Source organism: Urocampus carinirostris, chromosome 3 (genome assembly GCF_059441175.1).
Source record: "Urocampus carinirostris isolate Australia breed hairy pipefish chromosome 3, RoL_Ucar_1.0, whole genome shotgun sequence".
NCBI classification, from domain to species: Eukaryota; Metazoa; Chordata; class Actinopteri; order Syngnathiformes; family Syngnathidae; genus Urocampus; species Urocampus carinirostris.
The window spans coordinates 40,710,776-40,736,098 of NC_142351.1; the positions used below are offsets into that span (position 1 = coordinate 40,710,776).

The 25,323-nt window shown below is 37.3% G+C and overlaps 1 protein-coding gene across 3 annotated transcripts in view; it reads right to left on the reverse strand.

Moving 5' to 3' along the window:
* LOC148369707 (histone deacetylase 4-like) overlaps positions 1–25,323 on the reverse strand; it is an 81,585-nt gene that overhangs the window by 32,648 nt on the left and 23,614 nt on the right. Inside the window, exons 3-4 of one of the 3 annotated variants that reach the window (XM_088331846.1) lie at positions 16,313–16,381; positions 1,575–1,858 (exon numbers count right to left, since the gene is read on the reverse strand). In XM_088331846.1, coding sequence (XP_088187972.1) covers positions 1,575–1,858; positions 16,313–16,381 — 353 coding nt within the window. Of the gene's footprint in view, positions 1–1,574; positions 1,859–16,312; positions 16,677–25,323 lie in introns of those variants that run through there. The other 2 variants (XM_088331845.1, XM_088331847.1) reach the window with 2 other exon arrangements.

Here is a 25,323-nt window from a genome sequence, read left to right on the forward strand (position 1 = left end):
GCATCTCGGCCACACAGGGGAGTGGCAGAGAGCGTGGGTATGCTGATCTCAATTCGCTTTCCAGATATTTGCAGTATAGGGTTCTCATATGGAGTCTCACCTCTAATATTTACCATCTTCACAGAAATATACTGTATTTTCTGGACTACAGGGCACACCCCAAAAAAAAATTAAAAATTGGTCAAAAAAGTAACAGTAGGCCTTAAATTTTGGTGCGCCTTATATACCGGGAAAAAACGGTGAATAAAAGTGGAAATGCATAGTTACAGTTTAATTATACTGCATACGGTAACTGTTCTGTCTTTGACAAACATATAGAGTAGTCTTTATTGCGTACATGTTAGTTGCTTGTTGCTCAAACGAAACAAAAGAGAAGCGCAGCCGCCAGCTTTTGCAAATCCTCTTTTGTTATAGCTTTGGAAAATAATCGTCCACAATTATTAAACATATTTTAATTATTTGAATAAAGATTTTTGTTTGAATAACGTTTCGTACAAAATTACATACTCATTCTTTGAATTGTTCTTAAATGATACTGCATACGGTAACTGTTCTGCCTTTTAGAAACTAAATTGCCTTTGAGTGCCCTCTTGTGGTTAAAGGTTCTGTCCAAAATGTGAGTCCGTGTGACTCTCTGCTGCCCTCTCCTGGCTTAAAGTAATGATTGCAGCTCATTCATCAAGTGCATTTTTTAGACACACTAGAATACATTCTTCTTTTTTCATCTTTTTGGGCGTTTGGGCCTTTTCTTACTCTTTTCATTTTCATGCTACACATACAAAAAAAACTGCGATGACGAGTATAAAGTTACTTCTAACCTCCCCCCTTTCTTTTATCTAGAGTGTTGCACATACCGAACGGCTTTACTAAACACAGGCTCGGTGGAAAAAAAAAGATAAAAATTCTTTGAACTTCATTGGGCATTTTTAACAGATACGTAATAGAGAAAATATTCTACTTTCAACCGTTTAAGGACACCTTAAATGACCCACCCCACCTTTACCATGTTAATTATTATTTGCTTAAATCAAACCAGATGACGTAATGTTGAATGTACAGTGGGACCTCGCTACTTCGCGGTTCCACGTTCGTGGGTTCAGAGCTTCAAGGGTCTAAAAAAATAATAATAAAATAAAATAATTAAAAAAAAAATTATTATTATTATTATTATTTTTTAAAAGCATTTTTGAAGGGGCATCGCTACTTGGCGGATTTTCACTTTTCGCGGGTGGTTTTGGTCCCCATTAACCGCAATAACCGAGGGATTACTGTATTTATTTTATAGAACACAAATAATTTGGATGTTTAAAATGTATTATTAATGCAACGCTGGCTCTTAATGTTGTTTTCATTCCATACACCTTATATATGAAAATATATCAAAAAATGTTTTTGGGTGGTGCGCCTTATAATCTGGTGCGCTTAAATGATGTACTTCACTCTAAAGAGCCATTAACCATTTGCACACATTTTCCGACACGGTTTTTGAGTAAATTGAACTAAAATGCCTTGCTCCATTCCACTCAAATGGAGTTAAAGAGCCAATCTAAGGGTGGTAAATAATTATGATTTACCTTTATGTGTTCCTGGAGCTGCGCCTCGTGCTGGCGGGAAAGCTGCTCGTGCTGCCTTTGGAACTCAGCAATGAGGATCTGCCTCTGGATTTGCTGCTTCTGCTTCAGGGTTAGCAACTCTTGTTGCAGCTGCTGCTCGCGTACGAGGGCCGGGGCCCCGCCGGCCTGCTGGCGGGGTGGAGACATAGGAGACACCTGTTGTTGCTGTTGGTGCTGATCAACGCGTAGATCCATGGGGATGGCAGCGGGTGGGAGGCGTAGCGGCAGTGCTGAGTTGATATCCACTGTCAAGAAGAAGGAGAGAAGAGGTGAGTCTGGAGGTAGCCGTAATTTATAGACTGACACGCTTTAAATATAAGGGACTTCTTCAATTCATACAGCGAGCAACAACCTATTGACCCTATCTGCGATATAATGATATTACAATTACAAATGAAGATTTCAAATGCAGCAGCACACATCATGTTTTGGTGTGAATTGGGTAAACTGATTTTCCTCTAAAATTTCTGGTCCATGATACTTTATTTTAGGACGCACTTCAACCAGGGCTGCAACAATCTGTCATCGTTGTCAATAAAAATCGATAATAGATTTATTTGTCTACTTTTGTCCCCAGACACGTTTTTCCAACAGAATGAGGTATCTTTACATAAGAATTAGATCAGACGAGAGTCACACATGTGCATTAGCATAAACATACAGAAATGTCTGCATCAACATGAAGTTCACGGACCAAAACGTCAAAGGTTTGGGAGCATTTTAGCCTGGATGTGGCCTATAAAAAGACTACTTTCAAAGTTTGCAAATCAGACCTTGCGTATCATGGCAATACCTCAGTGATACACAAAGATTTTAAGAGGAAAGCATGTTAGACAGTTGAACGGAGTCTGACTCGCCTTAGTAGGATTCAAGCAACACTTAAGCCAATACAGTTTTGATAACATACATTGGGCATTTTATAGGCGTATATTTAGCAATAAATGAGCACGAGTGCTAAACCAGACTGTGCCTGACAAACATTTGAAGTTAAATGCATGTAGTCTGATAAATGAATGTCAATTTTTCAAAATGTTAAAAATGAAAAACAACTGTTAAGAATTGCTAAGTTCCTTGTAACAGACTTTGCAATAGATCACTGAATATACTTCACCAGATGCATAAATTTGTTTTATTTACTTTTCCACTGCAGCTAATGAGTCTGTTCTTGGTTTGCAAGGATATATTTTTTTAACTTTCTTTAAATGTATTATTTATTTTCATGTCCTTAAAAAAAATAGCCTTTTGTTTATGAATTCGTCTCTACTGACTGAGCACTGCCCTACATGGTTTTAGATGCATTTTTCATTGTTCCTAATTTTCTAGTTGTTATGATGATTTTCCAAATTATCAAATCGACCGTTTACTTAATGTAAGAGAAAATAAATAATTAATCGAATTATTTGTCTAATTGTTACAATAGTCGGTGACTAGTCAACAATTAGAACTGTTAGTTGCTGGTAGGCCTGGGCGATGAGATGATAATTATAGTCTTATATTTTTTACCAAGATAAAAAATAAAAATGCTCTAAGTTTTTAATTACACCATGCAAACACCAGTGAAAATCCGCAAATGCAATGAAAACACAAGTTTAAGACAGACATTAAGGAGACAAAGAATGTGACGAGGACCAGAAAATCATTTTGCAGGAACAGCGGTAGACAGCTAACACTGAGTGAAGCATCCCCATTCCAAGCATGCTTAAAGAGTTGTAGACAGGAGAAGCCCCCATCTTCCGTTGTCTGCAGGTACTTTGGCTACTAAGAGTATGATTTAAAAATAAACTGAAAAGCGACATACAGTTCAAAATTTGCAGACTACATGTGGCAACCAAGACGGCAGCACAACAAACTATTCCACCATTTAAAACAATATCGCCTGCTAGAATACACTAAAGCAGGGGTCGGGAACCTATGGCTCGCGAGCCATATATGGCTCTTTCTACGAGTATCTGTGGCTCAGAGACAGATTTGATTGCATGCAAAATTTCTCCATTTTGTCCAAAACTTGAGTCGTCTATCCTATTATGTTACACGCAAAGCCAAACCGGAACTTACTGGTAGACGATTACTTCGCAGTATATATATGGCACGTTTTTCACTACAATTTACAGTCAAGGTGTCACACAAAAAAATGGGGGAAAAAAAAACTCGTTTTAGCTGTACAACGCTAAAGAATCCTTTATATAAAAGTTCACTATGTAATCTGTGTTCAGTGTTCAGATACCTTATGATGAATCCACAGAACTGTAAATACGCCAAAACACCGGAAGAGAACTTAGTCATTTGATTGGGTGAGTGGGAGGGATGGGTGGAGCTATGCAAAAAGTACAAGCACTCCTTCCCATCTCTCGCCAAAGGTAACCACATAAGGCTCCCTATTCTCAGAATGTTGTGACGTTTTTACAAAATAAATGCTTGCATCTGTTTTTGAAACCAATATGTATGATAAAAAAGGGTCAAAAGGAGTTTAACCGATCTTGAGTCATTGCAAGAAAGAGACAAGTTTAAAGTGGTATGTTTGTTGATTTTGGGACAGGGGCTCTGGCATTATTCTCTTTTCATAATTTTTATCAAATCATCAAAAATAAATGTGCTGAAGACTAAGCTTTTGTCTGGAGCGCGGGTTTAGCAATTTAGTAAATTTGTCTCATAATTTATGGTGTGGCTCTTTCCCAAAATAAAATTAATATTTTTTTGCTTTTATGGCTCTTTGAGTCAAAAAGGTTCCCGACCCCTGCACTAAAGGAACAATTCAGTATAATTTCACTACATTTTTGGGTGAGTTACGCCGGATTTATAGATTTAGGGAATTTTGATTAATCTTGACAGGTATATTTTTGTGATGCCCACATATTTAAATTATATATAGAATCCCAGGAGGTAAGCTTTCCCATGATATGTGGCATGATGTATTCGAGTGACTGGTGACGTCATACAGACACGTATTTGTTTATCAATAGTGTAAGGGCCTAGGAACGTCAAAGGATAAATGCATTGATATGGAAATGTGAAATTTATTTATATTTTCTTCTTTTGTCTCTTGTTGCTTTGGTATTTTTCCCAAATGTTGTCCTTTTTTCTTTGTTTCACCCCCACTTTTTAAGTAATTTTGTGCAAATTTAAAAAAAAAAAAATTGGTCATGCTGGGATTAAAGCTACAAAAACAAGCTCAAGAGCCCTTTGGGACGCGAAAGCTTTTTTGTGAGCCGAGCCACTCAAAAAAACGTTTACTTTATAAAGAGTTACCTTCTCATGAAATAAACTCCGGTCAAAGAGCTGAACGGTTCGGAGTCACGAAAGCAAAAGCTTTTACGACTCCACATACTGCAGACACCGGCTGCTCTGCTAACTCCCAGACATTCCTGAGTGTAAATAAAGCCTCTGATAAAATTAAGATTTTAAAAAGTTTGTGCCGTGGTAGAAATGTGTGTGTGGGATGAAGAGAGAAGTGTAGTTGACAGTAAGTATGTCATATTTTACAGTAACTTGAAACAACTGTGAAACATGATTAAAAACAATATTAAGAATAGACAAGAAAATAAATTGCTGTGGTTTTTGTTTATGGGGTACTTGAGATATGTAAAAAATAAAATAAAAATTCAAATGCATCTGCAGTAACAATATGTGATTTTTAATCTTGCGTGAGCGTTTATCAAGACATATGATTTTTAGATCTTGAGTAAACCACAAATATATTTGTTTCTGAGACAAATCTCTCCGCATGTAAGGTGCTAGGGTAAAAATGACAGTAATTTGTAGCTTACATTTTCAGTTGCAGGGAGATCTTCCCATTATAATTTACCACTAGGAAACGCTAGCTTCATTTTTTTTGCAAGGCCCAGAATACATTTACATAAGTGATACGTAACCCTTGCACTGATAAACACAGTTAAGGTGTAGCATACATCTGTCGTCTTGGCGAATACCCCTAGAAGGCGATGACGCTCTTTACAACAATGTTGTACAAACTAATGCCAGCTGCAGTTAATCACAAAGGAAGAAGAAATGCAAAGGCAAAGCAAAGCCACCAGAGAGCAGTGTTGGTGCTATTTAAGCAGTCTTGTTAAGAATCATGGCAACAATTTCATGCGCTTACAAGCATTTCACCCAAAATTAAAGCACTTTTCAATCCTTGAAAACACAACATTAATATTAAAATTCAAGCATTTTCAAGGATTTCAAGCACCAGTACAAATACTGTTAGATGCATGCAATCCGAAGAAAAAAACGTCAATTGTTAAAACATTCAAACTGAAGTCAGTTGCCAAAAGCATTTGATTTCAAATTGCTGAGAATCGTTAAGATGTTATGGAATAGACTTTGATTTTGACCACTGAAAGTACTTCACAAAATGCACATTACATTTGTTTAAATTACAGTTCTACGACTCCTAGTATGCGTGTTCTTGATATAGGGGAATAAAAATGTTTAATTCAACACTTGTTTGCCTGTCCCTAAAAGTGGACAGGGGCTCATTCAGGATTATAAAAAGGGAAAAGACGCTTTGAATTAGAATGTATTAATATTAATAATAAGTTGTATTTTTCATTGTACCATTTTTTTCTTGTCCTCATTATCATTTGCCACCCAATTAAATCATCATGCTAAATTTAAGAAAAAAATATAATGATCCAATTATCTGACTAAATGTTACAATAGTCTGTCACATGTCAACTATTAAAATAATGGTTAATTAAAGCTAGTGAGATGTGCTCCTCGGCTCGAATCCCTGAAGCGCGCGCTGAGTATTTAAGATAAACGGTTCATGAACCGCGAGTCAAGTTGTGTGGGAATGACGTAAGTGGTGACGTTTTAAGTCCCTCAATGATTCAGGAAATGATTCGCTAACTTTTTAGTTTGGTTCGAAATAAAAGCGAACAAAAACAAAACGCCCCCGGAATTAAAAGTCACCAGTGGGAATCACAGAAATATGCACTTCCAATACCTTGCAAACTTGCTATCACACATCTATGCAACCAGGTGAAATTCTATGTGAAAACTGTGTCCAAAAACATTGGAAAAAAAACCCATTGTTTCTAAACATTGTTTTAAAACAAGAATTACCTCATTTCAATTTTTCACAGCACAAAGTAGCACAGAACAATTCATGACACTTTATATCTCTGTTACTCTCTTCATACACTCTTTAAATATATATAACTTTTGTTTTCAGAGCGGATTTTACACAAGCATGTTTTACATTTTTCTGTCACCATGATGGCGTAGTCGAGGTAATCAATCATCTTAAAGCCCCTACGTGTGTGTGGAGCATTTCCCTTGAGGGCTTCACTACATTTTATGAGGCTTCATTTTGCCATCACTTGTTGAAATCCTTCTCTGTTTGAAACCTTGCCGTCTATAACCTGCCACTGTCTTGTTCTCACCCTCTCTTTACCCTGCCTCATTTCCCCGTGGTGACATCACAGATCGTGCAGTAGGGTTATTACGCATCCCTTTGCTTTTCCAGGAACTAACACCGAATATAAACACACAGACACTTGCACACTTCTTTTCTCACTGCAGCTTTCCCTTGTATTGATTCTAAACACAATGTTCACTTCACAACAGCAATCAAATATAGCTGAGGCCTGCTTCTTACCCACAGTCATCATGCTGTTAACAATATTGTCCCCCTTCCCAGACTCTCTCCTGGGTGGTTTGATACCGCAAGCTGAAATTCCTGGCTTGGAATTTTACCAGCATTTCCCAAATAAATACACCCGCAAAATGGTTCCGCATGGATCCATCGAAAAACTTCCAAAGTGTGGAACCCGGTGAAGTGTAATGAGGGTTAAAACGTCACGGGCTCTGCTTCGAGTCATCTCAGACAGTGGTCCAAAACCTTTGTTGTACCATGGACCGGTCTAATGTCCGAAAGCTTTCTTGCAGCCTAGCCCAATAATTACATTTGTGATAATAACAATAACAACAATATAAATAATAATAAATTCACTGTGTAATCACAAGACCACTAGCTATATACTGTAGATAACGTAGGAATGGGCATTAAGTCTCATCTTATCATCATACAATGTTTTGTCCCCGCAGCCTCAAATCCTAACCACTAGACCACAGTGACATGTGTAAAGGCATTCGATTTCATGTCATTATCACAGTATTTTAGTCCACAGTACCAGAGACGAATGTATGGGAATGGAGAAAACAAAGTCGACCTGGACGATATGAATAAACGCAAAAAAGCACGACGAGGGAAACACTCTTTTGTTCAACAGAAGATTAACTTTAAAAGACATTAAATAAATACATTGTTAATTTTATTTAGGTATTGTGTTTATAGTTTACGTTCTCAATTAACTATTTTAATTATGGCCTTAAGTATTCAAAAACGTGGTATTGTAAGTAAAAATAGTGTGATTATGAGATTAAATCTAAAGCCTTTTGCCATGTAGTCTACATCTCTAGTGGTCAAAATTCAGTGCTCTAACTGCTGCGATCCAATGTTGCATCAAATGTTGTGCAATTGTGGTCAGCGATATTTTTTGAATGATTAATCATTGCTCAAATATGTAAGCATTAAGTAAAACCTTGTGTATAACACGCACCTATTTTTTGGGGGGGATTAAAATAATTTGCATTATTGACAAATTAATGGAACTTTTTTTACTTTCTCTGCAGCCTGGTACCAAACGACCGATGGTCTGGTGCCGATCTGGTGGTAGAAGACCACTGGTTAAATACACTTGATTTGGGATGCCGAAGATAAAAAAAAAATGGCCACAACTTTTTTGCAAAAAAAAAAAAAAAGCAACATAAAATGATAAATAACTGACTGACAATACTACACTACATGGTGATTTTAAGCCTTCTATTCATCAAGTTTTCATAAAACAAAAAGCTATTTAGGTGCTCAAAAATAAAAAATATAGTAAAGAGTACATTTACAGGCAACTACTTACTAATCTTGCCAGGACTTCTTTTTAGGAATTCCCAATGTCGCCCCAATCCAGTTCACTGCACCAAATTACAATATGTCTGTCAACCACTCTTTTGGCTCCAATTGCTAATCTATTAACACCAGAAAATTCGATAAAGAAGTTGAAATTGAAAAGCTTTAGATAAAGATTTGCCAAAGGTTTGAACTCCAAGCTTTGCAAAGAAGCAGGCACAAGCGTATTTATCTTGAGTAATTTTATTTAAATGAATGGACAAAACACATGCATTCAGATTGCGTCTCTAAACACTCAATTTCAGCATTCATTCTGTGCTTTTAGTAAGAACTTGGTATTTAATGTAAACAGACGTGATTAATCAAACAAAACTTTAGTTTCATTGGATGCCTTTTCTTTTATTGATAAAATGCAACCAAAGATGACAAAAACTGACGCTGTCCTTTTTACTGAAGTATCCATGAGAAAAGAAACAGCAGACCAATTGTTAGTTCGGAAAATATTTTTCTCACAGTTAGCCAGGCAGTGCTGTCTCACAAATTGTGTTGTGCCAATTTAATTTGCTAGATTCAAGGGATGTCTCATACTTCTTAGTTTTGCAGCACTTTTTCCCCCCGTTGCCATCACCCCGCACAATCTGTTAGACGAACAGTGGGATCTCAGTAAATCAGGCCCTTAGTGTGAATCACACTGCCTGAACATAGCAACTTTACACTCATTAGGCTTATATGCTGCCATACTAGGCCGAGCGAAGAAGTTTTGTAAAATAAATAACCTTGAACCAATACTAGAGAGTTGAGAAGAGGACTTGATTCATTTAAATTAAAGATTTATTTATATTAAGGGCTATAAACATGACATAGCAGCTTTGTTTTGGCCTCCAACGGGGGAACTAGGCCACAGGTGGTGCATCCTTTTAAAACTACATCAACAAAAACTAAAAACACATACAGCTTTTACATATTCACATTCGTAAAAAGCAGAGACCACAATTTAATCTCAAGAATATACTCAGAGAGAAATCGGTGAACGAATGATCTAGTGAGTGGCACTTCAAATCAAATTATGCAAATTACCAGTATGCATTGTCGCTTATGCTTTCAAATGTAATTTAAATCCACCAGATCCAATCGTGAAAAAGACGTATGCATCTTATATTGGACCCGTAACGAATAAGCAACAAGTCTACTTTGTTTATTTGCCAAGGCATTCCTATTACTATGACGTTCGAGCGTTTTTTGTTTTTTTTTTCAAGCCAGGTGGGGGAAGATAAACACATTCGCTAATGACAGGCTCATCTCAGCTTATGAAAGAAAGTCCCGGACAGAGCAGTTATATCTTCAGACACTGAATACCCTATGGTTGGTTTGTTGGATCCCTTAAGGGTCGTAGGGCACCATTTCCTGTGGTGTGTCAAGTACAAGTACAGCCTAGTGGCGCCCATTCCTCTCAAAGCCAACATGTTTCCAACCGATCTCGGACCGGGGACTTTTTGCTTGTAAGGCGCATGCGCTAACCACTGCACGATTTTATATTTTTATTTGCTCATACCGACCTGTAGCAGCTCTTGGAATTTTCTACAATTATTTAATCTCAACTAAGGCGACAACACACCGATAAAATTTATTGAAATCAATTATTAAAAACCTTGGCAACAAATTTCAGCACTCAGCACGTTAATTCAAATCACATAAGAGAGTGCATTGAATTTTCTCTTGACCAGGCGACAATCATGTAGTTGCACTTTGCTCCAGCACAGGGTGCTCCGAGACCGTATTTGAATGCACAAGGTTCTCTTGATCCAAATCCAAATTTATTTAAACAGCACTTTTCAGACACCAAAATGCAACTAAAGATTGCCTGCAGGCGTTAAGCAAACAGCTTTAAAGAGAGGCAAGTTTGGTATAGACACTAGTTCTGTTTTCGGCTCTTTATTAAACACAGCGCAAAAAACAGCACCAATCATTTATCAAAAATAGTTAACAATGAACTACTTGAACACATCCGACAAAGTACTCACATTCTCCTCAGATGTTGCCTTTCCTTTTTTGCACTTTATAAAAAAATTATCTGACACATTTGTATGTACCGTATTTTCCGCACTATAGGGCGCACCGGGTTATAGGGCGCACCCCCAAAAAATAGTTTTTGGTCCTATATCTTCCATAGATAAGGCGCACCAGATTATGAGGCGCTACAATGGGAACGTCGACAAAACAGTCAGATGATTCAGTCAAACTTAACATTAACTTAACATTCCCAAAGCTTGCAAAGAAGCAAATACGTGTCGTAGACACGTGCGGATGCGGTGTCCGTACGATGTCACTTAAATGCGCCATTTCAAATATCATTTGGAAGGTTAAAGTCTTGGAATTCAAGAAATGCCAACCATTGCTTAGTTTCTATTTTCTTTTTCGCTCGCATCTTTACTGTGCATATGACAATAAACACTTGGAATTGAGTTTAATTCACTCAACTCATCACAGCAACATCAAGATCGTTCTAAAACAAGATACCGGGAAAATATAAAGCCGCATAGCTCACCTAAGTTCTCACGTTCAATAATGATACGCAACCGTGGTCTTCTTACAACTGTGAGTGTAGTAAATCCAGGAGAGTAAAATATTTACAAATACAGACTAATGAAACATGTTTCTTGATGGCGTAGTTTAGCAAGCTTGCTATTCAGTCATCTTTTTCGGCTAATTTCAGTGTTTGTTTTGGCTCTCTAGCCTATCCGAGGCTCCGAATAACTTCAGCCAATAGCGATTGATTTAACTGATGATTGACACATCTTTTTCGGCCAATTGCAGGGTTTGTTTCGGCCCTCTAGCCTATCCAAGGCTCCGAATAACTTTAGCCAATAGCGATCGATTCAAACGATGATTGACACGTTGGTTAGCCAAAGAAACGCCAGTATATAAATCCCAGCATACACCGTGGACAACTCCACGTTCGGGGGAAAATCGAGTCGGCGGCTGTTGCGTAAGTTGCGAGACCTTGTGAATTAATATTGAGCCATATATAAGGCGTACTGTATTATAAGGCGCATGGTCAGCTTTTGAAAAAAATTGAGACTTTTAGATGTGCCTTATAGTGCGGAAAATACGGTATTTTGTTTATTTTTTGGCTATTTGGCAAACACTTGGATTTTTGGTTGTTTTACATGATAGAATATTCTGTTGTTTTGTGCACTATTTTTCTATTGGTCCAAAATTTCAATAATTGATTTGAGCATGGGTTGGGAACCTTTTTGACCCAAAGAGCCATAAAAGCAAAAATATAGATAAATATATGTATTTTTTTTAGAGAACCACACCATAGTTTCAACAAAAACGCCAAAAACGCTTTCCAGAAAAAAGCTAATTCTTAAGCACATCTTATTTCGTTGTGGGATGTCTGATGATTTTATAACATCAATGAAATAATAGTAATAGCCGAGCCTGGGTCCCATATAAATACACCACTTAAAACTTGCCTCCTTCCCGCGGTTACTTAAGAGTGTTAAGGCTCATTTTGACAGCCATTTTTGTCCTAAACAACGGTTTCAAAACAAGATACAAAAAAGTTATTTTGTAAAAATTTCACAGAATACAGCAAACGAGGATTCCAACAAATTTACCTTCGTTGCAGACGGCGCTGGGCAAGGAAAAAGAGTGTGTGTGTAGCTCCGCCCATTCCTGTGCTTTTGGGTAATTTTTTTGTTGGATTCATGTTTGTTCTGTGGCTTTTTCATCATAAACAATATATAATTTATTGAGCCTGCATTAAAAAAGGATTAATTAGCAATTTACGGCCAAAACGGGGTCTGTATGGTGTGACACTTACTGACTGTAAACTGTAGTTAGAATTTTGTCCTATATACACTGGACCACACCTTAGGCATCAGTAATGGTTCTGTTTCGCATGTGCGGAAATCGGCTTTACCTGTAACAAATGTTTAATAATTGCACGAGTTTTATGTTATCTCTGAGCTATATGTACTCAGGAAAAGAGCCATAGGTTCCCGACCCCTGGAATATAGGAAAGAATTACAAATGTTTTAAAAGAAAAAGAAGAAATCAGATTCACGGATTAATGGAAAAAAACAATCGACTGATTCCTCGATTATTAAAATAATCGTTGGTTGAGGCTCCAATCTCAACCTTTTACTAGTTTTTAATGTAAATCAGATCAACATTATTCTGTAAAAAATGATTATTTATACCCAAAAAAAAAACTAATTAAAAACTATGTCTTCATCAGATTATGTTGATAGCGAGCTACAATTTTTTTTTAAAAACATTTCATGCAAAAAAGTATTTAAAAAATTAGGGAAACAAAACACTGGCCAGGAGTTCGCTTTGACTTTATCTCTTTAGAAAATATTGATTAAAAAAAGTTGTAACATAACAGTTATTATCAGTTGTAGTATTATCAGTATCCAAATAATTTTAATAGATGGGTCAAGCTAATAATTGAACTTTATTATTCTAAGTTTTCTCATGACTATTATTTTTGTTGTTTTTGCTTTATTATTATTATCATTATCATTATAAACCATGACTATCCTCATTGTTATTGTTGAACGTTGTTGTTATTATATTAAATCACTATTATATTATGCAATTACAATCTAGATCGATATTCTCAAACAAAACATTGAGGTGAATAAATATTTTGGTGATGATAGTGAAAATGAAACAACAACTAAACAAATGGAGATAAAATAACATGGAGATAACTTTTAATAACAACAAAAAACAGACGCAACAGCACAACTCATAGTTAGGGCAGACAAGTGGGAGTTCAAGCTCCCATGTCATGTATTTTTCATGCACAGATCAGGACACTTTTCTATGGGTTATCCTACTGCTTGGGGGAGTGCCCCCTCTAGCAGCAGGTTTAAAAATATTTTGTGTGATGGACAGAACACACCACAAAACGTCACTTGTCACCATGAGCACCAATGAGAATTATTGTGATCATAAAAGATTCTTTATTTATATAGTAATAGAATAGAATACAATTTACTTTTATTATCATTGTTACAAAATGTGTTGAACATATTGTGACAACAAAATTGGACATGGCACTCCAGTTTCACATTTTACTGAGAGAATTAAAAAAAAAGATAAAAGATAATTTACACAATATTTACACAAGAAAGTGTGGGCATTTAGAGGCAGAAGATATTTACATTTTATGTTTACGTAAAGTTTTAGGATCGTATTATCTATCTATCTATCTAGTGCAATATGCGGTAGTGCAAAATAGGCAACATTGTGCAACGTAAGCATAGGCATGAATACAATTTTACATGTGTATGGGGTAGCGTGTTTGCAAGAGTTTCCGTTTTTGTGCAGTGTGTGTTAAGGGTGGTGATGGCTCTGGGGAAGAAAATGTCTCTGAGTCTGTTTTTGTTTTTGTTTTGTGTGACCTGTAGCGTCTGCCGAAAAGCAGCAGGTCAAAGAGGTGGTGGTCGCGTAGTATGCTGAACATATATGGAGACAGAAATGATGATGATGGATGGTAAAAATATTGATGGTTGTGGTGAAGATGATGATGATGATGTGACTGTACATCCACAGAACCCATGTAAATAACTGTATTTCTGTGGTATTTTTATATGAAAATACACAGGAGATCTAGCTATAAGACACAATTATTTAGGAAGTCGAAGGGGTAGGATTAAATAAGCATATGCTTCTTCGTGTTCTTTTTGGATGTTACGTAAACATTATTTTGATTTTTTTGACATGTTGTTTTGTTTTCTCATGTTCGAAATAGTTTCATTTATTCATTCTTCATAGATAACTGAACAAAATAGCTTAATCTGATTGTAACCATGACACCCTTGCAGAGCTGAAACGTTGATCTTACAACTTACACCTGCTCTATCCATTACCTATAGCGTCAAAGTGTGCACTCCTTTTTATTAGTCTCATTCATGACAAATTTGGTTGTCAGTTGTTTTTTTTTACTTTGTTAAAAATGTGATTAGAATGAACCATTAAAATCAAATGGACGATAAAAAACTCAAATACAGATGATTAGATGATCCCAAAATCACTTTATGTAACGGTGTTGGATCAAGCCAGCGTTTGCTTACCAGGACGCTTTAGCTCTTTTTTGTAATACAAGACAACAAAGATTGATTGACTAATGCTGCGCTCCTAATTTGCATAAACAAGGAAACAACATTTAACTTGTAGGGACATGATTGACTTGAAAACACGACTGGCCTGGCCAAGCTCAGCTTTGCATCCAAGACAACAGACTAGAAGAATTTTTAAAGAGGTGATTTCAGTGAGATTCAATATTTAATGAGCTTAACAGGCAGCAGGCAGAAAGTAACCCCGACAACATATGAAAACCTTGTATGGGGTTCAGGAAAAGATGGAGATGATTGTTCCTCCAAAGCAACAAGCTAACAGACGTCTGACTGTGGGATGCTCAGCTGATGTTTCCATTCTCTAACTCTCTTTCTGGTACTGTGAATAAACATTTTGTATATCGTTGGTATCACTGATGGTTTAGTTGTTTGTTCAACGATGTTTTACCATTGATCAATCATTGCACAAATACGGTATAGTGTAAAACCTTGTGCAGCATCTAACACATACTAATACTGTATGAGTTTCCAATCTTACCTAGCGTATTTCTCAGTACACAAGGCGCAATGCGTGATTAGGCGCACTTTCAAATTTCTGGCCAGTTTGTGAATTTAAGGTGTCCCTTTTAGTCCGAAAAATACAGTATTTTTAAAAAACAGAAGAGAAATTTCACGTCACTTTAAAAAACAGCACTATCCTACTTTGTCTCTTAATGAAACAAATTATCCAACTATTAACAGTCTTTATTCCGTTTTGTGATGTTGACAAATTTCTTTAAAAAAAAACGTTTTTAGCCTGAATAATGGAGACATGTACACCAGGGGTCAGGAACTTTTTGAACTGAAAGAGCCATGAACTCAATTTTATATATATATAGATATATAATTTGTATATTTTGATAACCATAGCATAAATTGTAAAACAAAATTATTCAACAAACACGCCAAACCCGCTCTTTCTGGAGCATATTTTAATTCACTGATGAATTAATAAAATCTATAAAAACAATTTTGCCAGACCCTGTGTCCCATTATCAACAAATATATCTCTTAAAATGTGTCTCTCTCCCGCAGTTACTTGAGATCGTTGTGGCTCATTCTGACTGTCATTTTTGTCATAAATAATGGTTTCAAAATAAGGTGTAAGCAGAGTTCTTTTATAAAAATGTCAATAAATACTGCAAACAAGAAGGATATGGATGTTAGTAGGGTAGTGCGCTATGTGTGCAAAAGATCTGCCCACCTCTACCACTCACCCAATTAAATTGCTCTCAGTGCTTGGCTGGCATTTTCGGGCATTTACAGTTTGTTGTGTGGGTTTTCATCATAAAGTGTCTTAACAGTTAACATGCAATATTTTACGAGCTTCCATATAAAGGATTCCTAAGAGACGTATAGCAAAAACAAGGTCTGAAAGTGTAACAATGTGGGTGTGAACTGTAGTTGAAACTTTCTCCAATATATTTTAGACCAAACAAATGTTTATCTGTGTATCTTGGCTTCACATCCAGTAAAATTGGACAGTAATACAAAAGATTACTATAGAACCTCATTTAATCTCCGATTCAGATGTACTCATTGAATTAGCCATATCTGGCTCGCGAGCCATACGTTCCGGACCCCTGATGTACATGATACACTTTGTGGTACAAGTACCTAAGCACAAACACACATAAACGTAAACAAGGGTGTCCAACCTGTTGGGATGTGGTTAAGCACCGACGTCTTGAGAACCTCCAGCGGCTGCTCCTTTCCCAGGATCCCCTCTGTGGGAGAGAGAGAGCACTCCGCTTCAAATATGGTCCGCAACATTGGGATGCGCTTGTAGCGGCGAACCCACTAATCGGCTCTTCAGTCCCGGAAAACCGGTTTCAAGCGATCGGCACGGCTGTCGGTTAGTATATCGGCACTGCGGTGAGTGCGCCAGCATCTGGCTGTGACATGAGGAATTTTCAAAGGTGTCTCAAAACACACTTGCATGTGAGGGACGGCGGGGGCGAGAGCCGCCTGCATCACCGTGGGTTCCGCGTGCGAATGGGTGATGTTGGGGCTCGACTGATACTGCCTGTGCTCAGCATAGCAAACGTGGCTGGCAGCAGCAAAAGAGGGATTGGGTTGGGGGGAGAAACGAGGAGAGGGGGCGCGTTGGAGGTAAAAATAGCTCACCCTTTTGTGTAAAACAGCACATGCGGAGCACGCACACGCATCCAAGTACAAAGACACACTGCTGTCGGTGCGCTCCCCAGTGCATGTTTGACTGAGTGTGTGTTAGGGGTGTGTGTGTGTCTGTAATTATAGTGGCGACATGAAAAGGCTTTTGTAGCTGCAGAGTCTTGGGAAGAAATGGCTATAAAAAGCAGAGTGACAGAGACCAATGGAGGCGAATGAGGAGGTGTAGGGGAAGACAAGAGGTAAGAGGAGGGGAGGATGAGGCAAGGAGAACCAAGACAACAAGGGAGGCAAGAAGGGAATAGATAATTAAACAAGACACAGCTGCACTCATGTGTATATATATATATATATATATATATATATATATATATATATATATATATAGGGGTGGGCAAACTTTTTGAGTCGTGGGCCGCATTGGCTTAAACATTTTTTGAAAGGGCCAGGAGGAGAAAAAAAGGTTGATTACATTTTTTGTATATAGCGATACAGTCTCGAATACAAACCTCAGCAATGCCTGAGAGTAGCTCCTATGCTGTTAGACAGAGGAAAGAAAAGCTACTGGACTTGTTCTAGGTTTGAGGACTTGACTTGACTTTAATATTTTGTCGCAATCAAGTCAAAAATTGTGCCATGGAAAGAACATTCTGAATAACAAATAAAAGCACTGAAAACTGATTATAATTTTATCTTTAATCTTGCTACTATTTTGCAATATTGTTTTTTGATATGAAATATGACTGGTTGACCGACTTAGGCACTAGTGCACATTTCTATTGGGAACATGAACATGAGCCGTGAAACAACGAGGGATTACTGCATATACGTACACGTGTGTATAAATACATGCACAAAGAAACACACGTATGTGTGTGTCTACAAATCCCCTCCTTTTTTATCAACCCAGAATATTAGCAGGAATGTGACCCTCTGACTAGGAAAAAACATGCAATTAGTCTTCGCATAGGAGATGAGAACCATGTAAAATCCCTTCGGACGAATAAAAGAGAGGAAAACAGGCGTCTCGCTATTTCTGGAACTCTCACTGGACCGAGCTGGCGCGTACGCTTAATTACCAGCAAAGCTTGAGGACGCATCCTCCACCGATTTGTCTCTTGCTGCACCTCAGACGTGCCAATCAATGTAGAATACACGAGTTGAGAATAGGACATTGGTTGGTCCAGCTCCATCGTTTATGCAAATTTGAAACTTTCAGAAATGGCTGACGTTTTGAAGTCTGTTAGGTGAGGGAACAAAGATGTAAGTAAGACTGTCTGGCCTTCCTATTCCAAACAACAAATGTATCCTCTTTAAAAAGATCTTGCGATGAGCTTGCAGAGTTTGCACTCCAAACGATTGCATGCTATGACACCTGTTGCTTAGGAAGTACCGTATTTTCAGGACTTTAAAGCCCACTTAAAAACCCGAAATTGGCCAGAAATTTAATATGCTATGGGACTTGAACACAGGTGGTGTGTTACTTTACCACTAGGCCACCAGATGTACGGATGAAATACAAAAATGCATTAAGATTTTATCACACTGTCTTACTCAATGTGCCGGAAACAAATGTTAGAGAATGGAGAAAACAGAAAGTCATCCCTGAAAGATATAAATTAACGCCAAGTTCAATTCATCAGATACACCTTTTTGCTATTTATTTATATCTTTCGGGATGACTTTTGGTCTTTTCCATTCTGTGGCACCATTAAGTTTTGGCGCTCTCACCACCGCAACCCTAGTTCAATTCCTGTTGCATAGGTTTTGCAATTTACACTAATATACACCGTAAGTATATAAAATGCACAACGGTTATACTGTACGCAAACAAATATGGTAGCTCTTACTGTGGTTATATTTTCATGCGCCTTATAGTCCAGACCGCCATTTATATGAAAAATATTTGACACAAGACTTTTTGGTGGGTACGCCTTATAATCTGATGCACTTTATTGTGCATAAAATATGGTAATTGGGAACCGCTTTTGCACAATTATTTAAGATCTGCTTTACATCTGGGACACTAATAAAGGGAAATAAGAAGGTCCGGGACAGGGGTGATGTTTTCAGGCATTGCACTTGTGGTAAAACTGAAAAACTTACTTTTCATCCAAACCACACATTGGATACCTGAGACGCACATCCGAAACAGGTGTCCATCAAACTGCAACTGCCCTGTGAAACAGGGCCCAAATCTTCGGAGATGAAACCTTGTTATGCAGCACTCCCTTTCTCCTCATCCTCCACTCAAATCCCCAACGAGAGAGCATACAAAGAGACGGGGATCTATAAATAGCCTCAGCTCGCCTCAGGCACTCGGTTAGTCAACTCAAGCAAATGCAGCTCCTGCCCGTCAAGGGGGCGAGCATGTGATGGACGGTGCCATAAAGAAAGGTTGCAGAAGATGCCGGGTCACTTTGTCTGCCGCATTGCCGAATGTCGCTCGGTTCTGGCATTGATGGAGCCCTAATGTCATTGAACTCGCTGCAACGCCGCTCAGGCAGTTGCCTGTGTTGAATGCACTGCGAGCAAGGTGAACTTGACAGGAACAATGCAAGTAATCAAACAATATAATCCTTGAGAAGCCTTTTCCTCTGGGTCACGACTGTACTTCCCATTAGTGGACATCATTGCGAATGATAGCAAAGAAACGGATCAACCATGGGCATAAGACATTTTGATGCTTTTAAAACTAAATAAAAATACTTGTTAATGTGATGTTTTATTCTCGTCTTAAATTAATTGATGTTTTTTTGTAAACAGTATTTTGCAAATATTAACCATCAAAACATAAACCTGAAAATGGTATTTTGTAAGCAACCATTAACATAACTACAAGTCAATCATGCTTATGCAGGTACATCTATGTACATTTTCATGTTTTTTAGTAATTTCAAACAAAGAGGGAGCACTGAAAAGTAAACACTTAGGAGCTCAAATGCAAACGCTTGTTGGGAGAATAAATTAATTGAAAAACTACAATGAGTATGGATTGGTCTGTTGCCACTGAACATTTTGAATGATTGGAAGTAAAAAAATATTTATAAATGGCTCAGTTATCATACTTTAAGTTCACGTCCTAATAATGGTCACAGAAATGCATTGTGTCACATAAAACATTCCAGGAGAGTTAAAAAAAAAACAACAGTTAAAAAAAAAAGACTGTTAATGAATCAACAGAGCTGCCAAACATTCACAATCATATTTCGGAAATGATAGAGATTTTTCAGATTATCATTTTATTTTTCCTAATAACATGAAATGGTTTTTGGACAATGTTATCACTTAAAATAACAGCAAAAGAAATTATCGTACGTAATTGTAGAAACTGGTAGGAATATTAATGATTCATATTTTTAATGATCAATGTATTTTTTAGCGATTAACATTTTCAATACAAAAATTAACAATGCTTGATTGTTTTTTTCTTTCAATTTTTGTAGTTTCCATATAAAATGTGTGTATTGTCATTTGCTAGAAACACCTTTTTCATGGCCAAATACAAGCATTTGGGGACTTTCAAAGCCAATTTTCCATTTTCTCCAATGCCATTAAAAACAAAAAAATCCTGTGTGATTCATGTACTTTGCAGAGCCACAAATATATCTTTGATTTACATATGATATTTTTAATCTTTCATGTGCACTTATCAAGTCATATGATTTTTAGATCTTGAGTAAATCGCAAATATATTTGTTTCTGAGATCAATCTCTCCCCATATAGGTGTTGGGTAAAAATTACAGTAATTTGTAGCTTACATTTTCAGTTGCAGGGAGTTCCCGATACAATTTACCACTGGAAAGTAATCCTTGCACAAACATATATTTCATAGCACCTTGTTTAGGTGTAGGGTGCACCTGTTGTCTTGGAAGCGACCCGTAGGGTTTGATGAAAGTTCCTATGACAATGCCATACTAACAAATGCCAGTTTCCACTAACCACGAGAAAAGAAAAAATGGCAATGGCAAAGCAAAGCCATCAGAGAGCAGTGTAAGTGTCATTTTAGGCAAACTTGTTGCAAACCTGGCTTCAATTTCATGCATTTACAAGCACTTCACCCAAAACCCAAGCACTTTTCAACTACTGAAAACACAACATTAAAATTCAAGCATTTTCAAGTATTTCAAGCACCCATACGAGCCCTGATAACTGTTCAATATTTGTAACACTCAACATTTTCAATACAAAAATAACATTGCTTTTTTCTCCCTCCCAATTTGGTAGTTCTCATCGAAAATGTGTAATTCGCAATTTGCTATAAACTGGCTAAGTAAACCACGGAAGATTTGTGGTATTTGGTAGCTCGGAATCAATGAATGCAATTGTGCAATTGACTATAACTCACTACAAAGGAAAGTCTTAGACAGTTTATTACTCTAAAGTCATCCAATTTGACTGAAACCTGGTCAGTTGATCCACAACTCGATAAACTGCATCAATGTTACTCAGTTTACGCATACTATAAGTACAGAATGTGCCTACGAGTGTTATCATATTGTTTTATTGTTATTGAAACAGAGTTGGTGAAAAATGTATTGTACTCAAAGTTCGTCGCATGCAAGGTTACCATTGCATAATCCTAAAATTTTCTTTAGCCCTTTTATTGTGTTGCATTTTACATTTTTGTTAGCAACTAACAAGCAGACTTTTGTAAGTTATGTAGTTCTTCGTTTCACATTCATGTTAAAACTGACAATAATTTAAAGAAACATCTTGAAACAAGTATTCTGGCCTTCTTTGAAATATTATTCACTTTCTGTTCAATGACCCCTTCCAAAATTTGTAGTTGTATAAACTTTTTAACTTCGCGCAATCGTAACTCCACCGGTACAGTTTATTGCTGTGGTGTCACGGCACAGATTGTTAAAGAACTAGCTGATTCTGTGATCAAGGTCTGGGAGGTTCTCCCCCATGAGACCTTCGGTTAGCTCAGTTGAAGAGTGTACGGAGGACATGCAGCCCACACACAAAGCAGGGACAGATTTTGTATTCAGTCTTTTAGGTCATTATTTTCCTCAAATATGTCACAATATAATAAATACAAGCGTTTCCGTTTATTATTATAGATCCATGATGAGATTGGATGTTTATTTATTACTCTAGTCAGGAAGTGACCCAAATCAGTGTTGGCTAAAAAGACATTAATAAGGCTACCACTAGGCACTTAAAAACTAAGATTCATTGGGAAGTTTATATAGTGACCACACTTGAGAATGTTTACTGTGCGGTAATCTAATTTCAAAATGTATTTTTTTCATGTTCTGATGCTCTTTTATGATTTAATATATCATACTATAATTTAAAGCCACCAGAGAACCATGACATTTTAGAACACACTTGTGAAACATGGCAACAATTTCAAGCAATTACAAGCACTTCACCAAAAATTCAAGCATTTGTCAATCCTTGAAAACACAGCATTAAAACTCAAGCATTTTCAAGGATTTCAATCTCCCATACGAACTCTGAATATAAATCACCATACTGGTTCAAATCTAGGCGGGTTTCAAATCTGGGTTCAGACCCCGTTATAAATCGGGGTCTGAACCCAGATTGTAAACATTAATTACAGCAGGCAGCTCATTGGCAGCACACAGTGTATCCCGTTTCTCACAGAGTAAAGGGGATACGAACAAAAGATGCACACAGCTCCTTTCATTAGCTCGAGCTTTGCAAGCTGTCCCAAAATCAATTAAATACACGAATAACATCGCCTTGGTAAGGTTCACGTCCTTTGTGAGTGATGTGCTTCAGTAAAGGGTCAAAGCGTGCAACGCGCAAAAAGGCAACAAGGCCCACAAAATCACAGCCAGAAGAGGGAGGGTGTGGCACGCCATTTGCACGCTGCCGAGCAACATTTTGCAATTTGCCGCTATTTTGTAATTTGCATGATAAATCTTTAAGGGGAAAAACGTGTTTGCACATGTAGACAACAGCAAAAACGTGAAAAGGTTTAAAATAGCCTTCACGCTCTGACCGCAGTGGTCACTTTGAAAAAACGGTTGTTTGGCCATGCATGCACTTGTTGTGCTTTTTTTAGCCTTTCGGCACGAGGCAAGGACAAAAAAAAAAAAAAAAAAAAAAAAAAAAACATGCTCAAGTGTGATGAAGGAATCAACACAAGAGGCCAGAAATAATGATTTGTTTGCTCGTCACGCACGCAAGTGTCACATATATTGTGTGTGTGCTTCTAAAAATAGACACTGGGATAAGCCCTCTTTAATGCAGCAAGAGCTTTTAACCCTTTCACCCCGAGATTTAAGCAATGCGACGTGCATTTGGAGAAGAGGATGAAAAGCAGTCATTAAATGAAAAAAAAATAGAGAAAAATAAAATGTAACAAAGGAAACCTATTACATTGAGCCAATCAAGAAAGGAAGGACATCGGACTGCAGCATTGGAATATTTTTAGAAGGAATTATTTCATCAATTATTAAACCCTGGAATACAAATTGTACTTTTATTTTTAATACTATAGATATTATTTAATCCTGTTTTAAAAACAGATTAGTACTGTATATTTTCTGAAAATGTGTATTATCTATAACAACCTAAATTCAAAAGTTATATTTTTCTTCAACTTATCATTAATTTTAATGGTATGTAAAGTACCACATTTTCCAAACTATGGTGTACTGGATTGTTGGGCGCACCACTAAAAATTGTCTTTTGTCGTATACTTTTCATAGATGAGGCGCACTGGACTATAAAGTGCATGGAATTAAAGCTACAATAACAACTACCATATTTATTAGTCTATAACAGTTGTGCATTTTATACACATACGGTATACAGTGGAACCTCGGTTCTCGACCATAATCTGTTCCAGAACCCTGTTTGAAAACCGATTTGTTCGATCACCGAAATCATTTTTCCATTTAAAAATAATGTAAATCGTTTTAATCCGTTCCAACACCCTGAATGTTTAGCTTGAATGTTTAACGTAAACTTAAAGCTAACCCAGGCTAATCGTACGTTCTCGTTATCGTAATCTTCCGTACAAAAGATTACGCTAACATGAACGTGTAAAAATAAAAACATCAGGTCGTTTACAAGTCATTTAGCACCCGGGTCTCCACAACAAGTGGTGAGCGGTGCATCAGAAAGGGGGCTACGTTCCAACACCCGCGATGTTGGGCTCCGTTCCAACACCCTGAATGTTTAGCTTGAATGTTTAACGTAAACTTAAAGCTAACCCAGGCTAATCGTACGTTCGCGTTATCGTAATCTTCCATACGAAAGATTACGCTAACATGAACATGTTAAAAAAAAAAAAGGATAAAGAAAAGAATTATGAATAGGATTTCTTACCTTTGTGGTGGTCAGCAGAAGGCGCTCGCACAACTCCTTCATATTTTGCTATTATTTCTTTCTTAAATGCATTAGTTGTACTCACTACTTTTCTTTTTTCACCTGTAGTAACTTTGCTGCTTACACTGACTTTCTTCGGAGGATTAATTAGGGGCTAAAACACTTCGTACACCTATATTAAAAGCGAAAGCAAAACGAAGCACGTCCGCACGGGACAACAGTTGGTCACTAAAAGAGTGATCTACACTCGTGCGCCGCTCAGCATCGCACCCTAGCGTACGCACTCACACATTACCGGCGTTCGAACTTCCATTTTTTTGGACCGAACAGCGATGCAAGAATTTCTCGAAATTTTTGGTCGGACTCTGATTTGATCGAACTGAGAGGCGTTCGAAAACCGAGGTTCCACTGTATATTAAGGCAAGGATTTCAGACAATCGCAAACCATTGTATGCAACGGGATCTTACACCAGCTTACAAGGCGCACTTTCAAATTGCGGGCCACTTTGGGGTTTTTAGGTGCGTCTTGTAGGCCGGAAAATGCAGAAAATATTTATAAGTCTAGTAATCCCCTATTAATAACATGGCATAACAATCAGGAGGATGATATGTTCGCCCACATCTTTCAGGTTGCTAAATTTACAAACATGTGAACAGAGATGAAGGAGTCTGGTGGTTGTTGCAGCTCATGTTGGACTTGGAACCAATGAGTCGACCACCCGAGTCAAACATTGCGAGAATATTTGGGGATTTGGCATTTGTGAAAACAGATAGGTAGCAATTGTTAAGTGAAAAAGATGTGTGTCAAGCATAGCAACTGCACTAAAACAAACATACTTTGTTATCGCTGCTCATGTTAAAAACTCCTACTACAGTGGTATGACAAAATTACAGTCCCACAAAGTAGTGTTTGCCCCTTTAGATTTCTGTGTTTATTGCATATTTTCATAAAGGTCAAGGCATTGACCCAATAATTAACATTTTCAGTTGGTACGGGGTTGAGGCGCAAGAAGTTAAGTCTCATTCGTCTTTTTATCCGTGACAATGAGCGCTACACTCAGCTGCATCTTTACATACAACAGCAAAGAATATATGAACAGTGCCGTGAAACATTATTTGCCCCCTTCCTGATATCCGTGTTTTTTGCATATTTATCACTCATAAAGGTTTCAGATCATCAAATCAATTTTAATATTACAGAGGCAACCCAAGGAAATACAAAAT